This window comes from Agaricus bisporus (assembly GCF_000300575.1).
Source record: "Agaricus bisporus var. bisporus H97 unplaced genomic scaffold AGABI2scaffold_2, whole genome shotgun sequence".
NCBI lineage: Eukaryota > Fungi > Basidiomycota > Agaricomycetes > Agaricales > Agaricaceae > Agaricus > Agaricus bisporus.
The window spans coordinates 1,905,745-1,932,121 of NW_006267355.1; the positions used below are offsets into that span (position 1 = coordinate 1,905,745).

General features: G+C 48.8%; 10 protein-coding genes across 10 annotated transcripts; 6 read left to right on the forward strand and 4 right to left on the reverse strand.

The window, feature by feature from the left end:
• Positions 1-144: 144 nt before the first annotated feature.
• Positions 145-3,774, forward strand: AGABI2DRAFT_216898 (hypothetical protein). Its single transcript, XM_006458331.1, has 12 exons — positions 145-684; positions 738-814; positions 869-1,198; positions 1,263-1,474; positions 1,526-1,758; positions 1,814-1,970; positions 2,027-2,184; positions 2,235-2,401; positions 2,459-2,685; positions 2,741-3,122; positions 3,173-3,396; positions 3,448-3,774. The coding sequence occupies exons 1-12, from the start codon at positions 334-336 to the stop codon at positions 3,648-3,650; spliced, it is 2,721 nt and encodes a 906-aa protein (XP_006458394.1). The 5' UTR covers positions 145-333; the 3' UTR covers positions 3,651-3,774.
• Positions 3,775-3,818: 44 nt separating this feature from the next.
• Positions 3,819-6,022, reverse strand: AGABI2DRAFT_65139 (hypothetical protein; the record flags this gene model as incomplete). Its single annotated transcript, XM_006458332.1, has 7 exons — positions 3,819-3,936; positions 3,989-4,395; positions 4,456-4,719; positions 4,774-5,261; positions 5,311-5,689; positions 5,748-5,897; positions 5,948-6,022. 7 exons carry the CDS (start codon positions 6,020-6,022, stop codon positions 3,819-3,821), a joined length of 1,881 nt encoding a protein of 626 aa, XP_006458395.1.
• Positions 6,023-6,089: 67 nt separating this feature from the next.
• Positions 6,090-8,903, forward strand: AGABI2DRAFT_190682 (hypothetical protein). Its single transcript, XM_006458333.1, has 16 exons — positions 6,090-6,232; positions 6,279-6,356; positions 6,403-6,668; positions 6,721-6,778; positions 6,835-7,054; positions 7,108-7,193; positions 7,243-7,375; positions 7,424-7,477; positions 7,534-7,923; positions 7,982-8,050; positions 8,098-8,175; positions 8,226-8,247; positions 8,299-8,549; positions 8,602-8,696; positions 8,746-8,778; positions 8,831-8,903. Exons 5-16 carry the CDS (start codon positions 6,965-6,967, stop codon positions 8,865-8,867), a joined length of 1,338 nt encoding a protein of 445 aa, XP_006458396.1. The 5' UTR covers positions 6,090-6,232; positions 6,279-6,356; positions 6,403-6,668; positions 6,721-6,778; positions 6,835-6,964; the 3' UTR covers positions 8,868-8,903.
• A 23-nt stretch (positions 8,904-8,926) lies between these two features.
• Positions 8,927-10,644, forward strand: AGABI2DRAFT_190683 (hypothetical protein). The gene is made up of 5 exons (XM_006458334.1): positions 8,927-9,011; positions 9,062-9,438; positions 9,493-9,568; positions 9,618-10,342; positions 10,401-10,644. Exons 1-4 carry the CDS (start codon positions 8,946-8,948, stop codon positions 9,642-9,644), a joined length of 546 nt encoding a protein of 181 aa, XP_006458397.1. The 5' UTR covers positions 8,927-8,945; the 3' UTR covers positions 9,645-10,342; positions 10,401-10,644.
• Positions 10,645-10,708: 64 nt separating this feature from the next.
• CDC5 lies at positions 10,709-13,646 on the reverse strand. The gene is made up of 8 exons (XM_006458335.1): positions 13,595-13,646; positions 13,485-13,540; positions 13,333-13,435; positions 13,000-13,276; positions 12,802-12,949; positions 12,716-12,749; positions 12,200-12,656; positions 10,709-12,151 (listed from the first exon to the last, which is right to left on the reverse strand). Exons 1-8 carry the CDS (start codon positions 13,628-13,630, stop codon positions 10,782-10,784), a joined length of 2,481 nt encoding a protein of 826 aa, XP_006458398.1. The 5' UTR covers positions 13,631-13,646; the 3' UTR covers positions 10,709-10,781.
• A 103-nt stretch (positions 13,647-13,749) lies between these two features.
• On the forward strand, positions 13,750-16,284 carry AGABI2DRAFT_199954 (hypothetical protein; the record flags this gene model as incomplete). Its single annotated transcript, XM_006458336.1, has 12 exons — positions 13,750-13,794; positions 13,848-13,905; positions 13,959-14,020; positions 14,075-14,119; positions 14,170-14,995; positions 15,051-15,074; positions 15,128-15,409; positions 15,463-15,595; positions 15,652-15,746; positions 15,804-15,899; positions 15,959-16,018; positions 16,078-16,284. Coding segments are annotated over exons 1-12 (1,908 nt in total), but the record flags the coding sequence as incomplete, so codon positions are not given.
• A 78-nt stretch (positions 16,285-16,362) lies between these two features.
• AGABI2DRAFT_183438 (hypothetical protein) lies at positions 16,363-18,421 on the reverse strand (the record flags this gene model as incomplete). Its single annotated transcript, XM_006458337.1, has 6 exons — positions 16,363-17,270; positions 17,330-17,440; positions 17,491-17,851; positions 17,902-18,077; positions 18,128-18,240; positions 18,292-18,421. Coding segments are annotated over 6 exons (1,126 nt in total), but the record flags the coding sequence as incomplete, so codon positions are not given.
• Positions 18,422-18,584: 163 nt separating this feature from the next.
• On the forward strand, positions 18,585-19,437 carry AGABI2DRAFT_148855 (hypothetical protein; the record flags this gene model as incomplete). Its single annotated transcript, XM_006458338.1, has 5 exons — positions 18,585-18,648; positions 18,702-18,758; positions 18,809-19,053; positions 19,102-19,293; positions 19,345-19,437. 5 exons carry the CDS (start codon positions 18,585-18,587, stop codon positions 19,435-19,437), a joined length of 651 nt encoding a protein of 216 aa, XP_006458401.1.
• A 42-nt stretch (positions 19,438-19,479) lies between these two features.
• AGABI2DRAFT_183440 (hypothetical protein) lies at positions 19,480-20,782 on the reverse strand (the record flags this gene model as incomplete). Its single annotated transcript, XM_006458339.1, has 3 exons — positions 20,210-20,782; positions 19,671-20,157; positions 19,480-19,617 (listed from the first exon to the last, which is right to left on the reverse strand). Exons 1-3 carry the CDS (start codon positions 20,773-20,775, stop codon positions 19,480-19,482), a joined length of 1,191 nt encoding a protein of 396 aa, XP_006458402.1. The 5' UTR covers positions 20,776-20,782.
• Positions 20,783-20,917: 135 nt separating this feature from the next.
• On the forward strand, positions 20,918-26,365 carry AGABI2DRAFT_65033 (hypothetical protein; the record flags this gene model as incomplete). The annotated part of the gene is made up of 26 exons (XM_006458340.1): positions 20,918-21,019; positions 21,069-21,150; positions 21,281-21,416; positions 21,479-21,521; positions 21,570-21,969; positions 22,022-22,101; positions 22,150-22,252; positions 22,300-22,785; positions 22,834-23,072; positions 23,113-23,322; positions 23,374-23,469; positions 23,523-23,660; positions 23,704-23,808; positions 23,859-23,943; positions 23,996-24,031; positions 24,090-24,257; positions 24,316-24,404; positions 24,453-24,721; positions 24,778-24,928; positions 24,981-25,226; positions 25,278-25,298; positions 25,352-25,456; positions 25,525-25,582; positions 25,633-25,811; positions 25,859-25,902; positions 26,011-26,365. 26 exons carry the CDS (start codon positions 20,918-20,920, stop codon positions 26,363-26,365), a joined length of 4,026 nt encoding a protein of 1,341 aa, XP_006458403.1.
• Between the last annotated feature and the right edge of the window lie 12 nt (positions 26,366-26,377).

The following is a 26,377-nucleotide window of genomic DNA, read 5'->3' on the forward strand; positions in this document are numbered from 1 at the left end:
AATGTTGATTTATTTTATTACTTCAATGGACTGTATATTATTATTAGTACTTGCTTGTGATTTCTACCTTTGCCTCCTCCGGTATTCCTGAGCATGAGTCTGCTATCCCAAAATCCCAACGCTCATTTACCAGGCACGGAGCTGCTCACCGAAGTTGTCCTGGATGCCCTTTCCGATGCCGCCTATCGTATCGCCCTCGACAATCCAGAGCTCATCGAACGCGTATTACTGGCCAATGATACGGATATCCATCTTGGGTCTCTTCACCAAATTCCCCTGGACCACCTGCAGAATGGTCTTTCGACGCATTGTCCGTTGCAATACCGTACTATAATGCTGGAACCAACCTCCCGCGGCCGCCTTAATCCCAATTCGACCAGAATTATCATCACACATTCCGGCGATCCTCACTTGCTACTTTCCACCGACACACTCTCCGAATCCATTGATTCGGAAGGTATAGAGATCGACGAGGACTTTCTAGCGAACGCAACGGGTCATTTCGAGTCGAAGAAACACAATACATTCAGTGATAATAGCGATTCTTCTGACGGGGTTCATGCCGCGCAAGCTTTATTCAGGGCAGACCCGTTGGCTTTCCCTGCTTCACCAACCGAGGATCACTGTACGCTCTATGTTCGTACGTGTGACTTAGGTCGCGTGGGTTTGCTCAATGAAGACTGGGTCACTCTTGCCTTCTCTTTAGCCTTTATGGTTCTTATTCTATCTTCCTATAGGCCGTTGCCAGCTCTTACACAGAAAATCGGTGTAGACTTGTTCGCATAGTAGCGGATGATCAATTAGTTAAAAGTCGGTTAGTATGAATGTTTAGCTGTCAGTTTTCATTCCTGACTTGTTTATGATCCAGCGGTACTGTTTGTGGCTCACCCACTCTTATTTTTAACATCATCGGAAATGCATCTTGGAGTATCGACCAGGACCACTCTCTCGTATCTCTAAGACCAAGCCCGTTCGGTCAACGACAGCCTTCTATACCGACAGCCAAGTCGATCACAATAGCTAGAATTTCAACGCCATTCTCAGTTCACAGGAAGTATCAAGGGCCGTTCCACAGCTCGCTCAAATCCTATTTTAGTTCAGCCAGGCAATTAGTGAAAGCAAATGACATCCTTGCCCTTTCGCTCAGCTCCCAACCGGAATTCAGAGTTCCAGCAGACGACGAGGAGGAGGATGATTGGTATGTGTCTGAATCCACAAGCAACTGAGTCCCTCCTGCTGAACTCATGTATCCATGACATTAGGGGCGGAGTTGTCAATGAGATTGCCTACTTCTTGGTGACGAATGTCGAACACTCCGTTATTACTTCTGCTACAACATACAAGGAAGACGATTTATATGCTGAATCAACGCTTGGTGAACTAGGTTGTTGGGTGGACTCCTCTTTCACGCGGATGATGCAAACTGGGTTCGAGCATGCACGCGTCCCAGATGTTGGATCGTATCTAGAGCTGGGTATGGCACCACTATGTCTGTCACATTTGAGTAACTTACAATTTATCGAAGACCTCCAACAAACTAGATCAACGTATTCATCTCTCAAACGTCATCCCTCTTCTCGTTTGTTCCGCCGCGACTCTCCTTTTCGAAAGTTGTTATCTTTGGTTTCCGCATGCTTCGGTGACCGTTCGGGTGATTATCAATTGCAACTGAGTGTGTTGTTGAAGGGTGTGCGGGGAGTTGGCAAATTTACCACGGTCTGCTGGGTCGCTCAACAGCTCGGTCTCCATGTACTGGAGGTAATCTGATTATATAACCTCATACGCTTCTCTCCCTCTCATCCAGTGACTTTAGGTAAATTGCTTCGACCTCGTGGAAGAAAATTCGACGACAACCGAAGGGACACTTCAATCTCGCTTCGATCGCGCGAGTAGCTGCTCTCCTTCTATCCTCGTATTACGAGGCTTAGAAGCATTGACACAGACTACCCAACCAGCGGACACTGGTAAAGGTGAGCTGAGGTAGTGACTCTCTGCTGATTTTCACATGCCCAATACAGTGCATTAGATCCTGCCATAGCCAACGCCCTTAAGGATTGCATCAACAAATCTACTCTTTCCTGGAAGATCACCGGATTCCCGGTCTTAGTCGTTGCTACTACCACCGATACATCCTTCGTTCCTCCGAGTATACTATCATGTTTCAAGAATGAGATTCAGTTTGAAGTGCGTTCTCATTCTTTTGTCATGTAACAGCATTTCTGAATTTTGTCTAGGCACCGAACGAGGATGAGCGCTTAGAAATGTTGCAGACATTGTTGTCGAATGCAAGCTTGGCTCCTGATGTGTCTCTGGAGGAGCTTGCTATCCAAACAGCTGCACTCGTCGCCATGGACCTTGTGGATCTTGTTTTCCAGGCAAAGTCTTCAAGTTTAGAACGAGCGTATGTTGATACATTGGCCTCGCTGAGCTGAGATGCGCGTAACTCACTCCTCTTTAGTGGTGAAGGTGGGATGAAACATCCTCTCATTACTGCGACAGATTTCGACTATGCTATCAAGAAGGTTCGGGCTGCTTATTCTGAAAACATTGGTGCGCCCAAGATACCGTCTGTGACCTGGGACGATGTTGGTGGTCTTGCTCATGTCAAGGCCGATATACTTGATACTATACAACTACCATTGGAACATCCGGAGCTATTTGGAGATGGGCTCAAGAAACGATCTGGTTGGGGATATAAATTCTTGAAGAACAGTTCCAGTTGCTAATATCAACTCCTTAGGTATCTTATTGTACGGGCCTCCAGGAACGGGAAAAACCCTTGTCGCGAAAGCTGTCGCGACCTCCTGTTCATTGAACTTCTTTTCTGTTAAGGGGCCAGAACTCCTGAACATGTATATTGGAGAGTCAGAAGCCAATGTCCGCCGCGTTTTCCAGAGAGCACGCGATGCGAAGCCTTGTGTAATCTTTTTTGACGAGTTGGACTCTGTAGCGCCAAAGCGAGGTAATCATGGGGATTCTGGAGGGGTGATGGACCGTATTGTCAGCCAACTATTAGCTGAAATTGACGGAATGTCCAGTGGAAGTTCGAGCGCAGATGTTTTTGTCATCGGTGCAACTAATCGACCGGATCTGTTAGATCCAGCGCTTTTGCGTCCCGGAAGGTGAGGGGAGTGGTCATTCAAATGACCTTACTGTTATTAATTCTTCCTAGATTCGACCGGATGCTGTACCTTGGTGTCAACCAAACTCATGATGCGCAACTGAAGATAATTGAAGCTTTGACTCGCAAGTTCAAATTGCACCCCGATTTGGACCTCAGTACCATCGCACAACTCTGTCCTCTGAATTACACCGGAGCCGACTTTTACGCTCTGTGCTCGGATGCCATGTTGAATGCCATGTCCAGAACGGCTCAATGGGTAGATGGACAATTGGGTTAGTCAAAGATTACATTTTCCTGACTTTTTTGAAACATATGGCTCCTAGAAAAACTGAACGAGAATCCTCAAAACAATCACCCGTATCCTCTCACTCCACAATATTACCTTGCAGAAATGGTTCCTCAGGATATGATTCAAGTTCAAGTGTCGCAGGAGGACTTTTTGTCGGCTCTTCGGCACCTGGTGCCTAGTGTCAGTCAGCTTGAGATGGAACACTACGCGCAGATACAAGAACGTTTTTCAATGTAATCGTTGAGTGGCGAAACGGTACAAAGATCTATAGCCATTGACTAGGCACAAGTCCAAATTTACAGAACATGTCTCTGAGTGTGCTCGTAACCGAAAATTCGACGGCGGTTGGACGTTCCTTTACAAGCGGCGAGCCTTTTATAGTCAAACTAAAACGTGATTTAAATATCAAGGAACAGATATGTGGTCATTATGTACACACTTGTATGAAGGCCTTCCATCAATGAAGGTATTGAGATACATGAGGGGCTGGGATTCATTTCTTGTATCAACTCGTATGTCCGACCTGTTTTGACGTCTCAAATGACCATTATAGGGTTATTTGAACACGAGCTCACCACTTGATGTTACCAATGGGAAGATACTTGAGGACCTCCTCCTTTGGTAATACCTCAATATACTCTCTAATCTCAGAACCGTGCACCTCCATCCTTGCCCTCGTTACATTATCTTGACTTTTGGGTACTAGAGTGCGGATCAGTGGCAAATAGAACATACTAAGTGGACTGGTGGAGAACTCGTAAACCGTGTGGGACTCGGGCGTATCCCCGTTGAAAGCAATAGCAGCAAACTCATGACGATCGCCAGAGAGGATGATGACATTAGGTACGGTGTGGAAAGCATCAAGCAAGAGTCGTCGCTCAGTGGGAAATCCCGCCCATGAGTCAACCTGTGCGTCATGCAACCAGAGAGTGGTGAATGGAACAGAGCTAACCACAAATTTGAAAGCTGCCGTATGGTTGACCTGCAAAAGATAAGCGAAGATGAGCCATTTCGACATGTATGACAGTAGAAAACGTCTTACCTGCGAAAGCCATGAGAGCAGCGCCGTTAATTGTCCCTCTCCAAGCATTGAGCGGGTTGAGAAATCGGGATCTTGAAGACCAGATCGGTATCGGCGTGTGTCCATCACAAAAAAGGCTGTGTCTCCTCTTCGAAAGTCATAGTAAAACTGACCATCGTCAATTGAGCCATAGTTTGCGTTTGCATTGTATAGCCGGAATGCATCTGCTGCATTTGGGTAGGGTGGCTTTAAATCGTTTTCTTCACCCATATAGTTATTGATGATCTGAATAAAATGAACATTGAAGACAACCCAGATACTAAAATGAAAGATATCCACCTCGTGATCGTCATAAGTATGGAAGATAGCTGTCGCATATGAGATCTGAGCTATTATAAGCGATATCTTAGGGAATGACGACTTACGAATATGCTCGTAGATACTTCTAAATCCGACATTTTGGTAGTTACGCCTGTATAACCGCCTGTAGGCTTCCCTCTTGTCGCCGATATAGACGGGTACATCCGCATAAATAAAATCCCCCAGAAAAAGGAGAAAGTCAACAGGAGATTGCCTTGCATGTCCTAGTTGTGTTTCCTGAGAAGATGAGGACACGGGGGCTAAATTAAGGCTTTGAGCTAAAAGTTCAAAGCCGGGAATAGCCTTTCGATGTAGAGGACCACGGTACGGAAAGTTGGGTGTTACGCAGGATGAAACTAGGAAACGAAAGACACCTCCGCCAGCAAGACGAGAGTCAGGGAAAGTAGAAAATCGAATGGGATGAGAAGGGTAAGGAAGAGTGGTCCGATTACTGTCGACCAGGATGTCTGTGATATTACTTAGACTCATATCAACACAGGCGAGTGCTAAGCTTACATTCATATTGAGTGTCAGGCAGCAGATTCTCAACTTTTACAGTGGCAACCCAGTCCGAATGCTGGCTCAAATTGGCGGTGGGACCTTGTTGCCAGTGCGTTCCATTTGACACCTCACGCCAGAGAACATCCACAGAGCTGTCCTCCACAGACGGAGAAGGATATCGGACCACAATTTTGGCGCCGTTTGCGTAAATGGCTCCTACTCGGGTAAATGTGACATTTTGGGCTTTATCAAAAAAGGGCGTGATGGCAAACTCAGCAGCGGCCGCCAGCAAGAGTGTATTTACGGCGAGGTTTGCCCAATTGAGGGGATGAAAGGGTGAAGGGAGACACAGAAGGATACTATAGAGGCGGCTGAACAGTGTTTTTTTTGGGTGCTTGATGTCAGGGGTTAGCAGGACATTGCACGTTCTGTTACTAATTATAATGACATACTGTTGGTGATTTGAGCTTTGCACTGGTTTCGCGCTCAGATTTCTCCTTGTTCGGTGCACGAGCATTTACTTTTCTCGTGCATAAAAGCAGCCCTAGCAAATGCAAGGCGTAAAGGGGAGGCAACAGGTATTTAGCAAGAGTAAATGGAATCTGTAATTTATTTCAGTATGTTGAAAGCAGCTGGAAAGAAGTTGACATACGACTCGTAGAAAAACGTAGCAAGCTAGTCGAAACAAGCAGCCAAGAATGGCTGTTAAATACGCTATGATCTTCATACAGCACTGTGGTGGATGTGATTATGATGCAAGTCACTGATATCAGTCCTTTTACAGCGAGCGCCACTTTACTTGTCATGCCCAAGTTCTGGAAACCAGGCACTGCAGGTCCCGGCAGCACTCTCGACAGAGCCTCAGAACAAGAGGGCTCGCTCGTCCAATCTGCCCCCCTCCACGGCCAGCGCGAGCGTTTGCCAATACACCAGCACCGTATGTTGTCCTTCTCTCTATGTCCTCATCTGCAACCCCGTTCCAGGCTCCAAGCTTCTCTACTGTGTGGAAAACTACGGTGTCACAATAGTCGTCGGGCAGACAGGTTGCGGAAAGACAACTCGTACGTCGTCTGGAGCACATGTGTATATTCTTTCATACTTCTTCAGAACTGCCCCAGTACCTGCATGAAGCCGGATGGACCGCCAACGGAGCCACTATTGCCTGTACCCAGCCTCGCCGTGTTGCTGCAACTTCAGTTGCCAATAGAGTAGCCGCTGAAGTAGGGACGGTCTTGGGTGACGAGGTGGGGTATACCATCCGATTCGAGGACGTCAGTAGCAAGGAGAAAACTCGCATTTTATACATGACAGACGGCATGCTTTTCCGGGAAACCCTCATAGACCCTCTCCTTACGCGCTACAGCGTTATCATGGCAAGTTGATTTTGAAATATTTCTTCAAGCTTTGTCAAAAACCTTTTTACAGATTGATGAAGCACACGAGCGAAGCATCTACACAGACTTGTTGCTTGGCATACTGAAAAAGTCCTCCGCTTCCTTGCATCTGTCTAGTTAGACAGTCACTGATCCATCCAGGCAGAATTCGCAGGAAACGACCTTCTCTCCGCCTCATTGTCTCGTCTGCGACCCTCGATGCAACATCCTTCAAAGATTACTTTGTTGCTTCGACGTCTCCGGATGAAGCAACCATTGTAAGTCTAGAGGGTCGAATGTATCCTGTTGAACTCGCATATCTTCAAGAACCCACCGCCGATTATGTTCGGAAAGCAGCTGAAGTAGCCTGGAACGTCAATCTCCAGGTGAGTAATTGTCTCGTGTCAAACCGCGTGGCAGTAATTCAGGATTCTTTTAGCAAGGGCCAGGAGACATTCTTCTGTTTCTGACCGGTCGAGAAGATATTGAACGGTGTCTTGAAGAATTATCAGAGATGCTTCCAACGTATGTTGTTCCAGCCGTTTCACCCAAAGCAGCTACTAATGCAGCTTAGGTTGCCCCGAACTGCTTCTCGCCTACTTCCCCTCGCTCTCCATGCTGGTCTGACAACTGAAGAACAGCTGCGAGTGTTTGAGCCTTCGGAGAGAGGTAGCCGAAAGTTGATTGTGTCAACCAACATCGCAGAGGTACCCAAGGAAGCCTTCACAATCTCTACTTAAATTGACGGCCAACAGGCGAGTGTCACCATCGAGGGCATCAAATATGTTATAGACTCTGGTTTTGTCAAGGTTCTTGATCTTCACCTGTAGCACGTCCGACCAACGTTGAATCCAGTCCTACATAGATTCGTGTCTATAACCCAACGACTGCATTGGCTTCTCTCCTCACAGTGCCCACGTCTGTGGCCTCGGCTACCCAACGAGCAGGACGAGCGGGGCGTACCTCACCTGGTATCTGCTATAGGCTTTACCCAGAGTCTGCTCTGGGATCCATGCCATTTTCTACCCCTCCGGAAATAACCAGGACGGATATGACGACCCCCATTTTACAGATGAAGTCTCTTGGCATCGACGACCTAATGAAATTTGAATGGGTTTCGTCGCCTCCAGCTGAAACTGTTTTACGTGCTTTGGAGGGTTTGCATGCGGCAGGCATGATTGACGATTCCGGTCGGTTGACGCACATGGGTGAGCAGGTGGCAGAGTGTCCGGTAGACGTTGCTATCGCTCGAATGGTTCGACTCGTTTTATATATATAATTGCTGAAACAAAATTTCACACTTCTGTTTCCAGCTGTTCAAATCCAAGGAACTCAAATGTGGAGAGGAAATCCTTACTATTGCCTCAATGACGGCGGTTCAGGCAAGTGCACTGTCGCCGCTTAACTAGGCTCTACTCAATCGCATTAGGATGTTTTCATCATTCCTGAGGGCGCTCCGGGTGCTTTAGCAGAACTCGAACGTAGGAAGTTCACTGCTGAAGAAGGGGTGAGAATCATATCTTTTGAAGTCCTCACAACCGGCTGAATTCTGCACAGGACCATCTTACACTTCTGAACGGTGTGCCTTTTCGTCTCTCCAACGATTAATCCCCAATACTGATTTTTCAAGCTTACAACGCTTTCGTGAAACACGGAAAATCCTCTGGCTGGTGCAAAGCGCATGCCTTGTCTTTCCGTGCCATGTCTAGAGTTGTATCGATTCGCGCACAACTGAAGAAATACATGCAACGATTCAATTTACCCCTGGAAAGTTGTGAGGGGGACGCTAAAAGGTTGAGGGTCTGTCTCGTTTCTGGATATTGGCGAAACGGTGCCAGGTGGATGGCAGATGGAACTTATAGGTCTGTGAGAGGCAACAGGGTAAAACTTCCCAATAAACCCATTATGAACTATCTGACAACCTGCCATTAAGGTTCTCAATGTCCACCCCACTTCGGTGCTCTTTACGCGGAAGCCTCGATCTGGATGGGTTGTATTTCACGAGATGGAGGAAACGAAGAAAACACAGTAAGATTTATAGAAAATTTCCTAACGCCGTTAATGACTTGATGGACAGAATACGTATTTTGACTGAAATTGAACCTGACTGGTGGGGTTACAGTGGTAATAGACCGTGTCCTTTGTACTGACGACATATCCAGGTTGCTCGAACACGGCCATGAGTACCGCGGTAGTTAGATTTTGTTATGTACGAGTAGTGATAGAATATTTGAATGGTTTGGAGCGTGTGAAATCTACAACCTGTTCTTAGCCGTCATGGGTGCTGCTCAATCCAGCTCAAGCACCGACGAGAAGGTGTTTGAGAGTGAAACTCCAATTTCTGTATGTGCTTCAAGTATGTCCCACCGCCCTCTTTTTCAGTGTCATGATAGTTCTCTCCGGACGTTGTCAACCAACTTTCGAACCGGCTCGACTCGTCCGAGACCTCCCCCGAGCGCCAGACTGTTCTCGACGCCCATATCCGCGCTCGGATACAAGATGAGCTGGACCATCTTAGAAGAGAAGAAGAGCATGTACGAGAAGAGATTGAACGTGCTCTAGAAAAAGAGAACCTTGACAAGGAGCGTGCTATGGCAGGCGATGCGTCGGAGAAAGACGGAGATGGCTCTGGAGACATCAAAAGCAGCACGGCTCTACAAGGAGATTTAGAAGAAATTAGGCAAAAAGTTAGCAAGTATCAGTCACGCAAGGAGCTAACAGAATACCCAGAGGTTAAAAGCAGTGGTGATGCCGTTGTTGAGTGCTACAGGTAAGCATCCCATTTTCTCTGTCCATCGTTTCCATGTGTTCACATCCTACACAGACGAAATCCAACCCATCCCCTCGACTGCTGGAAGGAGGTTGACCATTTCAAAAATTCTGTAGCCAAGCTAGAGCAGGTAGGTGTTTTTCACGTTTTGTCATATATGATTCTCACTTTACGAACAGGAACATATTAGAACACTACATCAATAGAGCTAGGCGTTCAGTCGAAGTATACCCTTTTGGTCCATTGTCCATTATCGTATCTAGAGGGCAGTTCCAACTGGATAATTTTGTTCGCCAGCTGGCTGCTGGTACGAATTTGCAGCACTATGCTGTGAGCTTCTCGCTCCAGGCATCATTCGAAACAAGTTGCTCCAAAGTGACGACGAGGACTGGCGATCAGCCGAATGAAGTGAATCGTTATTTCCCGATTTTCCGAGCGCAGCAAGGATGAGATTGGCAGGAGTGTGGCTCCGGCGCGAATCAGCGCTCACATTGGAGTTTTCACTGATGTTGGACCTCTTGTGCGAGACCGTGTCGCGCTTTTGTGTGTCTGCTTCTGTATGAATCTCCCCATCATCGTTTCGTATTGAATTTTGTGACGACTTTTTAAGCGGGCTTTGAAAGCGAGGCATGGGCCAGATGATAGAGCCCGTTCGCCGCAATCGCTGCTCTAAAGTCCATGTCGGACGAGGGGGTGGGTAGGGATTGTCAAACAGCATGTGTTTGGCCCTTTCGGGATCAACTTTCTCTACTGGCGTTAAAGTGGTAGTTGCCCTTGTGTCGCTTGCAAATTTGATGTGTTTGTCAGTTAACGGTCTCTTCAATGGAGGACGATAAGAGTGGCTCTTTGGACCACTGATCTGCGCGTTACGTATCGTATTGTACCTCGTCTTATGGTGTTTCTCCTACGGTAGAGTGCCATCAGCAGCGGGCTGTAGACGGTATGAGTGAAAAGACGTATACCTTTTCTTCTTCCTGCTTTCGTTTGGTTTTTTTGATTTCTCTACCCCAACATATCCATATAAAGGTTACTGCGACGGCAAGAACAACACCGCCGATGATGCCGCCGACGATAGCTGGTACAGGGACGGACGAAGTGGATTGGCCGCTGGGGTCAGTGTTAGGGCTTGGAGAGAAGATGGTGGTCGTGACGACTTGAACTGCCCGCAAGCGAGAGGGACCGGTAGGTGAAGGTTTGATTAATGGCATGAGTACGAATGAGGAAGCACGGCGACAATGTGGAAAGGGTCCTGATTATAAGAAAAGAGTCTGCCTCGTGTATCAACCCATGTTAATATTATCTACTATCTACACACACTCACACGTAATGAACATATTAACAGCCTAATCGCCTTCTTCCACCTTAGCAAGATGTGCTTCATTCAAAGCCTCCGCCTCGGCCATCACCTTCTCCTCTAGCGCTGCGATCCTCTTCTCTGCCTCTCTTTTCTCTGATTCTAACTCGCCATACCGTTGCTGTAGTGTCCTCTCTCGTCGCTCAAGGACCCCCACTTCTTCTTTAAGTGACTCCACCCGCCGCGGTCCAGCAACTGACTCCATCGCACGAAGGCGTGCAAAGCTTCCCTTCTCCATCCATGTCTTTTCCATCTCCTCAAAAGCGTCCACAATTCGCTTTGACAAAGCTTGAGAACGGGCTTGATAGCCACCCAAAGTGACACCCAGTTTCTTTTCTACTTTGGTCGCTTTGCTGGCTTCCTTTGTCATTTGCTCGCGTTTGTCGGCGAGGAGTGAGGAGTATCCAGTGACACGTTGATCCAAAGACAAGCTATCAAAGTCCACCCATAATTTGACAGCGGGGTCAAACGCGAGGGTTTGGCGGAGCGAATCCCAAGTCGTGGACTCGGATTCGTCCGGCGCGTTGACTTTGGCAATTGCTTGCAACCCCTCCCGAAGTTGCTCTGGCGTCGTGTTTTGGAAGCCAACAGCAGTCGCCAGCTCAAGATGGACTAAACTCCTGGCCACTTCCATGTCTTCATCCCGAGGTACCTCATACGTTGATGGAGTCGACCCAGGAAGAGTAGTCCCAGGAAGAGGATGTGTGATGGCATCATGATTGACAAGGCGAACAAACTCTTCGTTGATCAGGCGTCGGGATGATGGCGAAGGAGAGTCTGTATCATCATCCGCAAGACTTAATCGCTTCAATAGCTCTTCCGCATCAACATTAGCAGGTCGGGGAAGATTCCGTTGGAGGACCTGGGACCGTCTGGCTAGAGCTTTTTGTTCTTCCAGCTCTTGCAGGCGTCTGATTCGAGCATCGCGTTCCGCGGCATCCTCTTCGGTGAGAACAGCTACAGACTCCTGCTGCTCTTCGTCAACTTCAGGTACAATGAGCTCGAAATTGTTTTCTGGTTTCGGTAGGCTGGCAAACCCCAGCTGAAGCGCGCGCTTGGTAGAGTTGACGTGCAACTTTTGTTCGCGTGGTGTCGAAGGTATTGAAGAAGCTCTTTCCGGGTTGATAGCAAGGTTGTCGCGCAAGGGAGTGCGCAGGGGAGTGCCCGCGTCACGAGGTGTAGCCGATACATCAGCGAGCGGGTTGGGAGTGAAAGCAACCTGATGGCGAGGTGTAGCCCCTTCAAAGCCTGTGCCACCTTCAGCGGATGCGTGAAGAGGAGTGTTTTCTTCGCCTAACAGGGGTGTTTGCGCCATAGTCATGTTGCGTAGATTCCGTGCTTCCAACAAAACCGTGTCCTCTATAGCAGTGTTAGTTGAGACTAGTTTAGATGAACGCAGCCACTCACGTTGGGGAGCTGTACGGGGCGTCCGCACCATCTTTGCTGATTCGAAACCTTCATAGTCGCTCAGAAGCCTACCACTAGCTTCGCTACCACCGTCGACGAGTGCTTTGGCACTTTCTCCAGCCTGACCAATCTTGACGATTTCTTCCAATTCACGTTCACCAACTTGGGCGGTCGGAAGAACGAGTTTCTCTCGACGACCGATAGAATCTGCTTCTTTAAGTTTCTGAATCTGGGCGTCTCGAGCTGCAACGAATTTTGTCTGATTTGGACCACCGTCTCCCTTGTCGTTCCTGCGCTGACGTTTTTTCCTCTCGGCTTCTTCTTCTTCCGGTTTCCGCTTGTTTTCGAGGCGCCGCAGAGAGTGACCAACGGGAGGGGCAGAGACACGCGCCAATTCATCTGAAGTGTCGTAAAAACCAGGTGCGGGCTTTTTCTCAAAAGGTATATCAGTGTTGTACTACGGAATGTATGAGTCAGCAAATGAAAGGAAACACAACGAAGGAGGGGTGCGCGCACATCCATTCCCTTTCGCTTAAGCTTGTATCGCATACTACGGGAGGGTGTCAGAGGTGTGTAGAAAAAGTGAGCCAGAGGCGACATACACTATGCCAGCAGCCTTGAGTTCTCTCTTCTTTTGCAAGACGGCGAGACGACGAGCTTCTTCAAGTTGACGTTCTCGGGCTTTTCTTTTCGCCTTTTTTCCCTGAGTGTTGGCCAGGCGAGCGCGAGCCTCGGAAAGCATCTCCTTCTCTGTGTTGAGAAATGAGAAACAGTTTGAGGGAAGGGAAAAAAGTACGCACCATCCTCGTCCATGTCGATGGGGTCTGGTCTAGCAGGCTTTGTTTCTGGGTCTGGGTCGATTTCTCCGGGGCGTAGTTTGCGAACGTCTTCGGCGCTGGGGCCAGTGTCACTGGGACCGGCGAGACCGAGTTCCTCGTTCTCTTTGGCCTCTGCCTCGTCGAGCAATTTCTGGTAGCGCTCGAGGCACTGGGTGGCCGTACGACCTACGAGGGGGGCGATGGTGCGCCATTGAGTCGGCATGAGCTTGGCAAGGTGGAGGAGTTTCTCGTCTTCGGTCTACGGGGGAAGGAATGAAGATATAATGATGACGCTGCAAAACGAGGAAGCCATACCTTTGACCACTCTGTTTTTTTTATGGAGGGGTCCAGCCACTCGTACCAGCGTGCCTTGCATTGCTTTGGAGTTTTGCGGACGAGAAGAGAGGATATTCGCGCCCTGAGGTGGAGTGAGTTGACGAACGGGGTAGAAGAACGAGACGACTGACCACTGGTTTTTGCCATACTTTGCAATGGCCGCCTTGAGAACCTCGTCCTCTGTGTTCTGCAGTGCAGAGAATTAGAAAAACAAAAAGCGCGACATAAAAGAGACGCTTGCCTTCCAGACACCGCCCTTGATGATGATTCTGACCATGGCGAGGGGACGGATGTGACCGTGGGAAGCGCCGGAGTGCCGGTGACTTTGTGCGGCAACTAAGGCGGCAGCGGTGTTTAAACTGAGTGTGAAAGGGGCAAATGAAAGCCGGCGAGCAGCTGCCCTCGTCCGCACTCCTCTACCATGGACGCCGCAAAACCCCCGTCAGTATCTTCTCCTCTTTTCTCCTCCCGCCCACCCGCTCACCTACACACAGCTCAAAGCCCCAGGTCATCCGCGGCGCACGCGCGTGCACCGTCTGTCGTGCTGCAAAGGTCCATCTCTGCCTTACCCTACTGCCCATCACACCCCTCACCCCCGTCCCTAGATGAAATGCGTCGCAGAAAACGGCCAGACACAGTGCCAACGCTGCAAGCGCGCCAACGTCGAGTTCGTTTTTCTTTAAACCCTGCTCGTTTGAATCCTGACCATCGCCCCTCCCAGATGTGTCTTTGAAAAACACCGGCGCGGTCGTAAACCAGGCTCAAAGTGAGTCGTCCTCTTTCATCCCTGCAAACAAGATGCAAACCATTCTCCAGACTGTCCGAGGCCTCGAAGATGCTTCGCCGCCTCGAAAAAGATCTCAACTCGGCAAAGCTAAAGACCCAGCCCGCCGACCCCGGAATGCCCACCTCATACCCAGCATCAGAGTCTCACAACATCTCTCAAGACGTTATCTACGGAACCCTCCCGCAGTCGGATTCTGCGTACTCTTCGGCCTCCCATTTTCCTCCCCCAGACCTCCCTCCGCTGAATCTCCCCGCTCGTCCCTCCGCTCCACCCTCCACCGCCCCGCCATCAACCGCTTACCCAACCTCCGCTACCAGCTCTCATACCATGAGTGTCGTCGACGACGATGACGATGACCCAGACAAAAGTGATACCCATTTATTCCCCGCCAAGCTGATCAAGCAAACTCAACGCAACTCCTTCTTCCGCATTATCCTCAATACAGAAGAGACACCCGTGTCCACTTCTTCTCCACCCAACCGTGGCTCTTCCTACACCCCTCCCCAATCCAAACCTCCTCCCGCCAAGCCCACCATTCCTGATCCCATCTCCAGTGGCCTCATCACCGAGGCCGATGCAAGTCTCCTTTTCGATGCCCTCTATCTACGCCTCAATCCTTTCATCAATATATTCGACCCTCAACTTCACACTCATACTTATGTCCGCAATCGCTGCCCGTTACTATTTTCAACCTTAATTATGGCAGCTGCCAAGTTTTTCAAACCGGAAGTATTCAAACAGTGTCAAAAATTAGCCAACGATCTCGCTTTCCGTGCTTTCCAGGAATCATGGAAAAGCGTCGAAGTTGTCCAGGCCTTTGCCTGCCTCACTTATTGGAGGGAACCTGAGGACAACGTAAGTCGCCCGGCCCTCGCCCTCCCCCCAATGCCTGTCTGACCCTTGCTTTTAGCGTACTTGGACATATATTGGATACGTAAGGACTGATGCCCCTTCTATCCATCATCACCTTTCTAACCGTGGATTTAGGCTTGCCGCATGGCTGTCGAACTTGGACTCAATCGTTATACAAAATCTTCCCAAACTGAGACCACCCTGCAAAAACTCGAGCGTCGCAACCGCGAACGCACTTACTTGATTTTGTTTGTTCACGACCGCAGCCTCAGCACCCAGACCGGTCGCCATTGGATGCTCCCCGAGAATGACGAGCTTATCGAAAATTCCGGCGTTTGGCATCGCCATGCAGTCGATGATAAAATCCGTCCCGAGGATGTCATTATAGCCGCCTTTGTCGAACTGCGCTGCATCGCCGTATGCCAAACCTTCTTCTCAATCATGCCAAACCATTTATATCCCATTGACAGGCCGTGACGACCGACGTCTTTAGTGCGTCAAAAGGCTCCGGAGCCAATGATATCAACTACGAAGTCGTATTGCGCAATTGCAACGCCCAACTCAACAAGTGGGCTGAGAACTGGCAAGCTGAAATGGGAGAAGGTCGGATTCTTCGTCCATCCCTCGTGCTTTACTGACAAGACTGGTATTGAATACAGCCAACGGAGAATCTTTCCACTTTGCGTTCCTCAAATTCTTCCGATTGTATGTCAGAGTGTTCCTAAATTACTTTGGCATTGCTTCGGGGACATCCGTACGCCTCTTAGTTCTCCGCGGATCACCGTGCAGCTTTTTTAAAACTCTCATTTAGCAGCACCATAGTGTGCAGGCACATTCTGTGTGCTACTGCAGTGCTAAGGAGTCGCTGCAGATCGTTATCGTGGATTTTACAAAACTATCTATGCTGGTATGCTTGGCCTAGTGCTTTGGCAGGGCCATTCGAGATGTTGACCACATGCCCCACAGCGGTATGGACAAGAGACCATTACGGTAATGACCGCTTATGCCGCGATCATACTCCTCAAGGTAATTTGTTGACTCTCATTGGGCTTTGATGAATCTCTTCACATGGCTATCTTTGGCAGCTTCTTCGCAGCCCCACGTCCCCTAAGGAGGTTGTCGATACGGGAGAAGTTTACTCACTCATATTGAAATCTGCCGACGCCTACGAAACCGCCGGGAACCCGGCCAACAACGCAGCTGTTCACGCCCGTTTCTTGCGCAGTCTTGTTGAGGACGACAAATACCGGTTCGGGCCAAGGGACGGCGGTGTTCAGATTGATCCCCGACTTCAAAGTAAGTTATGAATGCCGCATGCCCATCCGTTGTCGGCGATCTATTTTTGTATACTGATGATGATATAATTCCAGGTCAGAACAATCCGCACCACGGTTCTGTCCAGAATTCACCGACGCAAACATACCCCCATCCAGTTTCTGCTCCGGCCAGCCGAGACGCCTATTTTTCCGCTCCTTCCCACGTTCAACAGCAGCAGCCTCAGTCAAGTCAGCCACAGCAGCAGAATGGGTACTATTCTCAGGAGCTAACCCTTCGCAGCGGCGCGGGGACGAATACGACGTCGAGCAGTAGCGGCGGCAGTGATGCTTCCATGCCATACTATCCTCAAAACGGCTACTATTTCATGAGCAACAACGGGATGCATGCGACGGAGCAGGATCAGAGCTACTACAAGAATATGTTCATTGAACTCGGCTTCGGCGAACCGAATCCGCCCGTGCCGCAACATGGACATCAAGCTCCGATGACATATTCACACCACATGCAACATGCCAACTACGGGCACTAAAAACATATCGACCCCTTAACTCCGACGCCAGGTGGCGTAATTTGTATTGTTTGTATGCCATCATATGTCCCATTTCTGTTCTTTTTTTTGTTCGTTCGACCATTATAGATGATATTCGTAATTACTGTAATCACAACCTTCTATACGTGTACAACACTCATGACCAACTCCTGAATCTTATCATTGGCCTCATGTCGAGATCGACGGAGAAAAGTTTTAAAGCCGGTGACGACGTCTCACGAGTCTACGCCAATGGTAAAAATATGAACATTGTGTCCAACGGCAACTGCAATGCGTGGTATTCCCCGCATGGACAAGAAATCAAAGTCTTGGACTGAATGCGGCCGCGGTTTTACAGCGAAAACAGTAGGTTGAGCGTGAACATAGTTGATGTTGTGCACATGAATGAGAGCGCCTTTTGCTGGAGATAGCGATGAGATGGCAAAATACTCTGGGTAGGTCGGGGACCAACTAAATAGATGATCGGTCAGTTTATGAATTGATAGGCTACACATTAAAACTGCACGGACCGAAATCGGTGACCGCCCTCAGGGAATGTAGTTCCGGTGACAAAGGGTTTACCACCCCGAAGGTTGGAGAGGTCCCATATAGAAAACCGGCTGCCATAGACGGCGCCTATTCTAAGCACAAATGAGTGTGATAGAAGGGGGAAATTTGAAGTGATACTTGCATGTCCGTGACATCAGTCCTCCATGCAGCAGAACCAGACCACTTTGCGGGGCTACCGAGGGCGGAGGCGGCTAATGCGTGAGGATCAACAAGCTCAATAAGGCTTGAATGCCGAAGATGAGATCGATCTTCTTCCTCGGGATCGGCGCGCCAGTCGGTTAAGAATAGGGATCCCCGACAATCTGCCACGAGCAGCTCCTTGCTGGAGGAGGGGTGGGCGGCGACAGAGGTGAGGGGGTAGGAGAACGGAATGACATAGGCGGTGGGTTGGGGACGTGAGGGACTTGAAGATCGTGCATCGCGATTGTGCGCAGGGATATCTATGGTGGGGTGTAGATCCCAGACCATGAGCATTTTGTCATCTACAAAAGTTGGTATGTTAATAGAAAGAGCTGGAAGATGGGTCGTGTACCAGAGATTGTAGCGACATAGCGAGTATTGTCTTCACCCCAGCCGCCACAAAAGGTCATGTCGTTTACTTTACCATGATGACCACTGAGACCGCCGCCAAAGGGGAAAATGGACTCTTCTGCATCTGCTTTTTTGCTGAGGAGGTGAAGACCAAAGTCTTCGGTAGCGGCTGCGAGTCTGAGAGATAGTGAGATACGGAAAGAGAAAGAACGAAAGAGAGGAGGTACTCTATAGACCAAGCATCAGAGGACGATGGTGAGACAGAGTTTGGAGACCAGGCGATGGCGGTGACTCGAGAGGCGATGTGGAAGGACGCGATGGGGCGGCAGGACGCGTCGGACTAGTGCAGTGGGTGGTGAGCGGTGAGGGTGGGGTGAAGGGGGTGACTTACGATGAGGAGGACGTGGACGGAGAGGTCGCCACCGACGGCGAGGAGGTCGTGAGCGTCGTGTGACGGAGCGGGGCAGAGGACGTGGACGGGAGTGGTGTGGGCGTAGGTGAGGTCCATTGGAGAGTCCATGCCCACTCCTCGCAAAGGCCCTCACCCGCTTCTCTTTCTCGCCCTCTCCCTCTCCTCTTTCGCTGCCTTTGCCTTCGTCGTCAAGCACCGCCAGCTCACCGACACCTCCCCCAGACAGCTCGACCACCCCCTCATCCCCCCGCGACACCGCGACAACGACTCTGATGCCTCCCGTCTTTGATAGTTCCAAAGTCACCGTCATCTTCGTCCTAGGCGGCCCCGGTGCAGGCAAGCGCTTTCTCTCCTTGGCTTCTCCATGTCCTCATCTATCTACCCTCAAGGCAAGGGTACTCAGTCCGCGAAACTCGTTGACAGCTACAAATTTTGTCATCTCTCTGGCGCGTCGCCCTCCCGCCCCTCCTCTTTCTGCCTCTAATCTTCCCATCAGCTGGCGACCTCTTGCGCGCAGAGCAAGTCCGCGAGGGCTCAGAATACGGCCAACTCATCCGGACCTGCATTCGCGAAGGCACAATCGTCCCATCCCATGTCACCATTAAACTACTTCAGAATGCCATGACTGCTGTCCTGGCAGAAAGATCCGGCAGCGGCGACGGTTGGAACGACGGCCGCGGTCGATTCCTCATCGATGGCTTTCCGCGCAATATAGAGCAGGCAAAGTCGTTTGACGATACCGTCTGTCGCCACCCACCCTCTCCCTCAATCATATCTAATCGTTCCTAGATCTGTCTCTCATCCTTGGTCTTATTTTACGACACCTCCGAAGACGTCCTTATCCGCCGCATTATCGAACGATCAAAGACCAGCGGACGTGAGGACGACAACTTGGAAAGTATCAAAAAGCGCCTCCGAACATATCAAAAAGACACTATGCCCGTGATCGATGAATACAAATCTAAAAACAAAGTCAAGACGGTCAGTCTTAATATTCCCAACAGCCCGCCCGCATAACCCATCTTTTCTTAGATCGAAAGCTCAGGAAGTATTGAAGAGATCTATGAGGACACAGTCAAGATTATTGACAAGCTTTTTACCCCCCCTCCGGAAATCGCCAACTAATTGCTTTAGTCCCTCTGGACATTCATAGACACAAGGAATCCATCACTCTTTATCGCAATATACTCCAAGTACCAAGTTTGAAATTGCATCGCATACTCGCGAGACCGCTTTTCCCCCATGCTCTATCTCAAGCACCTCTCCATCAGCACAAACCAGATTTGCTCTCTTGTCCTCGTCATCCTAAGAATGTTCGCATCCTGAGTTGTACTTGAAACAAACCAAAAAGAACCTACTGGTATCCATTCCCATCCTCCACATCTGATATATTCCAGCACTAAAGGTCCGTCTCCATCGTTGACAATATGACCATTGCGATCATATCTCAAGTCGATATGTGATCCTCCCTTGTACGCACCTCCCATCACTCCCCATATCTTGTCTACGAATTGTTCTCTTCCTTTCTCTCCTTCCTCACCAATGGAAGGGTCGCGCAACGGTCGCACAATGACGATATCACATGTATTACTTGCTGGTGGCACCTCTTGTGCCAAAGGGGTAATTATGAACTCGGTTTCCAGTCGGTCGACGTTAACGGTTGAGAGAAAGTAGATGAACGGTCCTTTGAATTCCACGACAGGGCTCACTTTTGTCGATTCCGGATGGTCCACAAATGAATGGGAAACCGGATCCCAGATTTGCACAGCGCTCGAGGAGCAAGGGAGTAATCTGGCTGTTGCATGGTACCAGCGTTTGCCGTTTTTATGAGCGGCCACCTTGAATCTGCGAATGACTGTTAGAGTTCAAGTTCATCTAGGTAAAATTGAGTCTATGCCTTTCAATTCCCGGAATCTCTTTCCTCAACAGCTCCGAATCATAGAGGATTGAAGCATGAAGTGATGTAGACGTGACGACGCAGGAGGAGGCGACCCTCGGATTTACCTGAGTAGTTGGGTTCGGAAGGAATTCTGTAAGAGAATATGTGAGGGATCGAACGGTGCCCTTTCCATTCAGGTATAGGCGAAGAGATTGTAGCTTGTATGCAACATCGTCGATCATTTCCTGAGAAGCGGGAGGGAATAGGGAAGAATAAAGCGCATTGGCTGTTCCTGCCGGTACCAAGACAAACGACACGCGACCATGGGTTGCTTTAGCTGAGGATAGAGAGTCGATGATTTCATGTAGAGTTCCATCACCAGATGCGAGAATAATCGTGAGGTTATGAGTAGAATGATCCCGGGCATATTCTGCCACAAAGGTCCCCGCGTGCCCCGCATATTCCGTAGATAAGATGCCATCGATCGTATGATCAGGTTGGAGAGCAGGAAGTATGTGTTCGTCTATCAGATGCTTGGCGGAGCCGGAGCCAGCAACCGGGTTATAAATGACAAGGAGAGGCATGGAGCTCACGGCTCCTAATCAGAACATCATCTGAACGTATCGGGGACATTCGAATTCATAAGTGGGAAAAAACCCCACATAGTTCCCAACGATATGCTATCTTTCATTAATCTAATCTCTTCTTCAGCCGTATACCATGCGAATGACAGATCAAGGTGTTTGGAAACTGGGTATAGATGTTGGTGGAACGTTTACAGATGCAGTGTTATACCATGAAAGCACCGGTGAAATATACAAGGCCAAGGTACAGAAGTTGTATTATAATACTTGCACTGCATTCAAACAAGGAATAGGTCCCCAGCACACCCCAAGATCAGAGCGAAGGCGTTCTGAGTGCTATCGCCTCCCTGCGGTACGGCATGTTTTCCGGATTGTGTCAGGATTCAAGCTTACTCGATATCCCTTTTAGATCACAAGTACCAGACGGAGACAACATAAAGATAGCCAGCCTCAATCACGGTTAGTTCTATCAATCTCGTACTATTATTGAAACTATATGCATAAGCTTTCCTAGGAACGACTGTCGCAACCAATGCTGTTCTAGAAGGCAAAGGTGCCAGTGTTGCTTTGTTGGTCACTGAAGGTTACAAAGATATCCTTCAAATACGACGTTCTCATGTGCCCGGAGGACTAGCGGGATGGTGGGTGTTAGTTGTTTAGGGTCGTAGACCCTTTCTATCAACAGATTTACCCTTACGTATAGGATCACTTGGTCAAAGCCAGAACCTCTTGCTCCTCTGGAACTTGTAAGATATCTGCTCTTACTTGAGAATTATACTCAACTGAATGAGTAGACTGTTGAAGTCCCTGGCCGTATTTCTTCATCAGGAGAAGTCGTTCGCCCCTTCGACGCAGAACTCCTCCGGACTCGACTTCAAAAACTCAAGAATTCCAAAACAAAACCAGAATCTATTACGATCTCGCTCATCAACTCGTTCGCCAATCCCACACATGAACGTCAGGTTGCCCAACTTGTTCGGACTGAGTTTCCTGGTATACCTCTCTCCCTCAGCAGTGATGTCTTGCCGGAAATCATGGAATATGAAAGAACAGTGACTACGGTTGCGAATGCCTATGTGAAACCCGTCGTTCATCGTTATTTGGCTAATCTCGAGACTGCGTTGAAAGATATACCAGTTAATGTTCTGCGAAGCGACGGTGGTCTTTCTGGTGCTAGTATTGCAAAGGAACACTGTGCAACTCTTTTGTACTCGGTGTGTCAACCATTCTTTTGACCTCAAGTCAGTACTAAGTTTCTCTATGCAGGGACCCGCGGGAGGAGTTACTGGTGTAATCAACCAAGTTTCCAGAAGAACAAAATACAAGGTATTGAAATAGAGAGTACTCTCCAACCAAGCTTGCTAACACTGACAGAATTTGATGTCGTTTGACATGGGAGGTACTAGCACCGATGTATGTCTTATTGAAAATGGCAAAGCAGAATTACGTCGGGAAAGTACTATCGGTGATCTGACCAGTAAGTCCCGACCATCAAAAGCTCCATCTTGCCCTGAAGCTCTTCAGTACGTGCTCCTTCGATCGACGTCCGCACTGTAGGCGCGGGTGGAGGGTCCATTGCCTCTGTTGCCGAAATCACTGGAGCCCTGCGCGTTGGACCAGAAAGTGCTGGTGCGATCCCAGGACCCGCATGCTACAGCAAAGGTGGCAATAAAGCCACCGTCACCGACGCCCTCGCCGTCCTTGGATACTTACCCCCAGCTTTACTCGGAGGTTCCTTCCATCTCGATGTCAATGCTGCTTTCAAAGTCATAGAAGAAAACATTGTAAAGCCAATGAAACTTGCTACTGCCGTTGAAGCTGCGGAAGGTATCATTCGTATTGCACTCGAGAAAGTGCACGGGAGTTTGCGAAGTGTCAGTGTAGAAAAGGGGAAAGACCCCAGAGACTATAACCTCGTTAGTTTTGGCGGTGCTGGTGGTTTGGTCGCTTGTGAACTGGCCAAAATATGTGGTGTCGCATATCCTCTTATTATTCCTCCATCACCGGGTGGTATGTCGTGTTCTATACCGTCTTTTATGGAAGGGCTGACTCTTCTAGTTCTGTGTGCACTTGGCGAGGCTTACACCGGCATCAGACATGAAATTTCGACGACAATGATTCACAAGCTGAAGGACATGAATGTATCGGATTTCCAGGGGGCATGCGATAACCTCAAAACTCGAGTCTCCTCGGTACTACTTGAACAACAAATTATGGACTTTGCGATTGGTTTCGAAGTCGATCTCCGTTTCCACGGACAAGCCACTAATCTTCCAGTGTCATTTGAACAACAAGAAGTCGTTGACCATGGTTTCATTATTCTCGAGGATCGGTAAGTCTTTCTTACGGCGGTGGAAATTAATACTCATGCCACATATTAGTTTCAAAGAAAACCACGTCTCGTTATTTACATTCGCCCTTGACCTTGATGTGGAGATGGTAAACTTGAGGGCATTTGCTCAAGAGAAAACAAACGAGATAAAGACGCAATCTTCTGAACAAGGTGATAATCCGGAGGTGGAGAATACGCTGCAACTTACTTCATTGGTAATCCGAATGATCCATGAAAAAGTATTGCCTGCTCATCCTAGCATCTAGTATTACGGTGGTAGGAAATACGATGAAGTCCCTATAATTGATAGGGACCGTCTACGCTTAGGGAATGTTCTGAAGGGTCCCTGCGTCATATACGAGGTAAGGCAAGAGTTATTCTTTTCCGTCTTCATCCAGCTCAAAATTTCGTGCAGACTGATAGCACGACATTCTTGGCCCCAGGACATCGTGCTGAAATAGACCATGTGGCTAATATTCTCATCTGGCCCGATATCTCTGAAAGAATTCCGCTTGGCGTTTCCTCGACTTTTGATCCCATTGTTGTCCAGCTAGTCGAAGGTATGGAATTTATTGAGCGCTTGATGTTGCCCACAGTCAATCGTTGAGCCTCTTTCCTGCACAGCTGGGCTACAGAACATACGCACAGAGATGGACACTTTGATTCTGCGAGTCGCCATGTCACCCGCCATGCGAGAACAGGTCTGTGTTTTCAAGCTCCTCTCGCTGGGAGTTCATTCAATGTGCTCTAGTTGGATTACTTCCCAATGATAGCCGCCGGAGATGGTCCACATTCTGGGAAAATGGTGTGCGGTCAATTTGGAAGCTTCATACCAGGTAAATGGTTTACATATCGAGATTTTCGAGTCTTCACCTAAAGCATACCTAGGCTTTCTTGCATCATGGGAGGAGTCTATCGAAGAAGGTTAGAACGCAGTTGATTGCCACTGATTCCACTGCTCAATACTCGCATACCTGGCTAGATGATATCTTCTTGACAAATGATCCATATTCCTGCAGCAACGCAATCTCTCATTTGAATGACTTCCTCGTGATTACTCCCGTTCATTATCACGGAAAATTAATCGCGTGGGTCGCGAATATTGGACATTTTACAGATATCGGCTCTTCTGTACCTGGAAGTATGCCAAGTCAGTCATTTTCAGGGCATTCGTACAAGTCAAATATGGCTCAATGGCAAAACTGCAGGTCATGCACGTACTATTCATGAAGATGGAATTCAAATACCCCTTTGCAAATTATACTCTCGAAATACTCTAAACACCGCAGTGTTTAAGGTGCGTGCTTCCAAGATTCGCAAACTGTCTGCTTTGACATGTTCGCAGGTCATAGAAAGAAACAGCAGGAAACCCGATTTTACAAGGAGTGACTTGATAGCCCTGGTAGCGGCGACTAGAATTGCTGCCCGACGGATAAAAGAAATGTGTGACCGTTTTGGCACAGATGCGTATGAAAACGCATTGGACATCCTATTGACGAGAAACAAACTTGCGGTTGGCAAAATCATAAAGACTACACTTTCGTCGGAGAAAGTGCATTTCGAGGATTATATCGACGACGATGGTCACGGAACAGGTCCTTGGAGGGTTGCATGGTAGCGTCTGCTTTCAGTATGTGCCGCTAGTCAAGTGCTGACTGGTATATTTGAAGTACAATGTGGAAAGAAGTGAATGGGCAGGGAGATGATGTTGTCATCCTCGATTTTGATGGAACGGATCCTCAATCTGACAAGTCTGTCAACTTTGCGCTGTCCCACGAAATGCTCAAAATGTTTGTGGTTTACTATCTGCTGACTGTCTTCGTAAGTGCGCCCCCATAGCACGACAAGGGTTTTTTGATAGTGCCCCCCTCAGGATCCGACTACGATTGTGAACGACGGTTCTTTTGAGCTCATTCAAATTAAGATACCTGAGGGAACATTACTGAACCCTGTCTGGCCAGCCGCTCTTTCTGGAAGGACCCCCCTCCTTGGCCGTCTTTTCGACGTCTTGGGAGCCATATTCGGTCAGAGGACGCCGGAATTTCTGTCCGCTGCCGGGTACAGCGACTCGCCTCACTTCTTTTTCAGTGGATGGAACAAAATGGGAGAGTGGTTTCAGGTAAGAAGCCCCTCTGGTCTAAGGATTCGCATACTGAAAGATCGAGAGTAGCTCTATCAGATCGGATTTGGCGTTGGCTATTTACTTTTATGTCCTCACCACGATGCACTGAAATTGATGTATAGGGCATTCCAGGTCGACCGCATGGTGATGGACCAGATGGGCACAGTATGTGGCCTTCTATGAGGTCTGTCCCGAACGAATTTTTGGAAAGCTATCTACCTTTACGAGTGGATAAATACCAGGCAAGCAGACGGTTTGCCTTGCCCCGAGATGCCCGGAATTAACGCTCTGCTAGACTGTCCCAGATTCGGGGGGAGAAGGCTTGTATCGTGGCGGTAATGCCATGCGCATTGGTGGGTCCTGACATGGTGGCCAATGAGATGATTAATCTTTGATTAATTAGATTATGTGTTCCTCGATTCGGGAAACGTTTCGGTGCATGATGACCGATGGTATACTAAACCTTGGGGTGTAAATGGTGGCGGCGTCGGAGCTAGGTCCAGAAAAACGTTAGTCAGGTATTCTGTCAACCAAGATAGCCCTCCCCGTGAAATTATCGAGTCCAAGAAAGATTTCCTTGAGGTAATCAATTCACTGTTCAAGTCGATGTCGAATATGAAATGTTTTAGGTCTCGGCAGGCGATGTACTCGAGTGGGTGACTTGGGGAGGTAAGTCGGATGATTGCTGTATGTGCTACTTGACTGACGGACGCAACCCGTTAGGTGGAGGATAGTAAGTTGTGCTATGTCATCCCGAGCGTGAAGCCTGAAACATTCTCAGCGGTGATCCTTTACAAAGAGACCCTCACCTAGTGGCCAAGGAAGTTCAACGTGGACTGGTTGCCGACGCCACACGTTACGGCGTCTGCCTCGATGCTGCGGGAGACGTGGACTTGGAAGCAACGAAAACTCTTCGATTAGAGATGAAGCCTCAACAGGATGTATTATCTAAAGAGATTTTCAACCGAGGAGGGTCTATGAAGGAGTTGCGGGACCGATGTTTGGAGGAAACTGGTCTGCCCCCACCTGTATTACCTTCTGGCAGAAATCTCCGGGGACCAATCACCCAGATTCCACACTTGAGAGAGCTACAGGAGCGTAGGAAACGAGAAGACGCTTTACTGTATCAGGCTTGATTGGATAGCTGT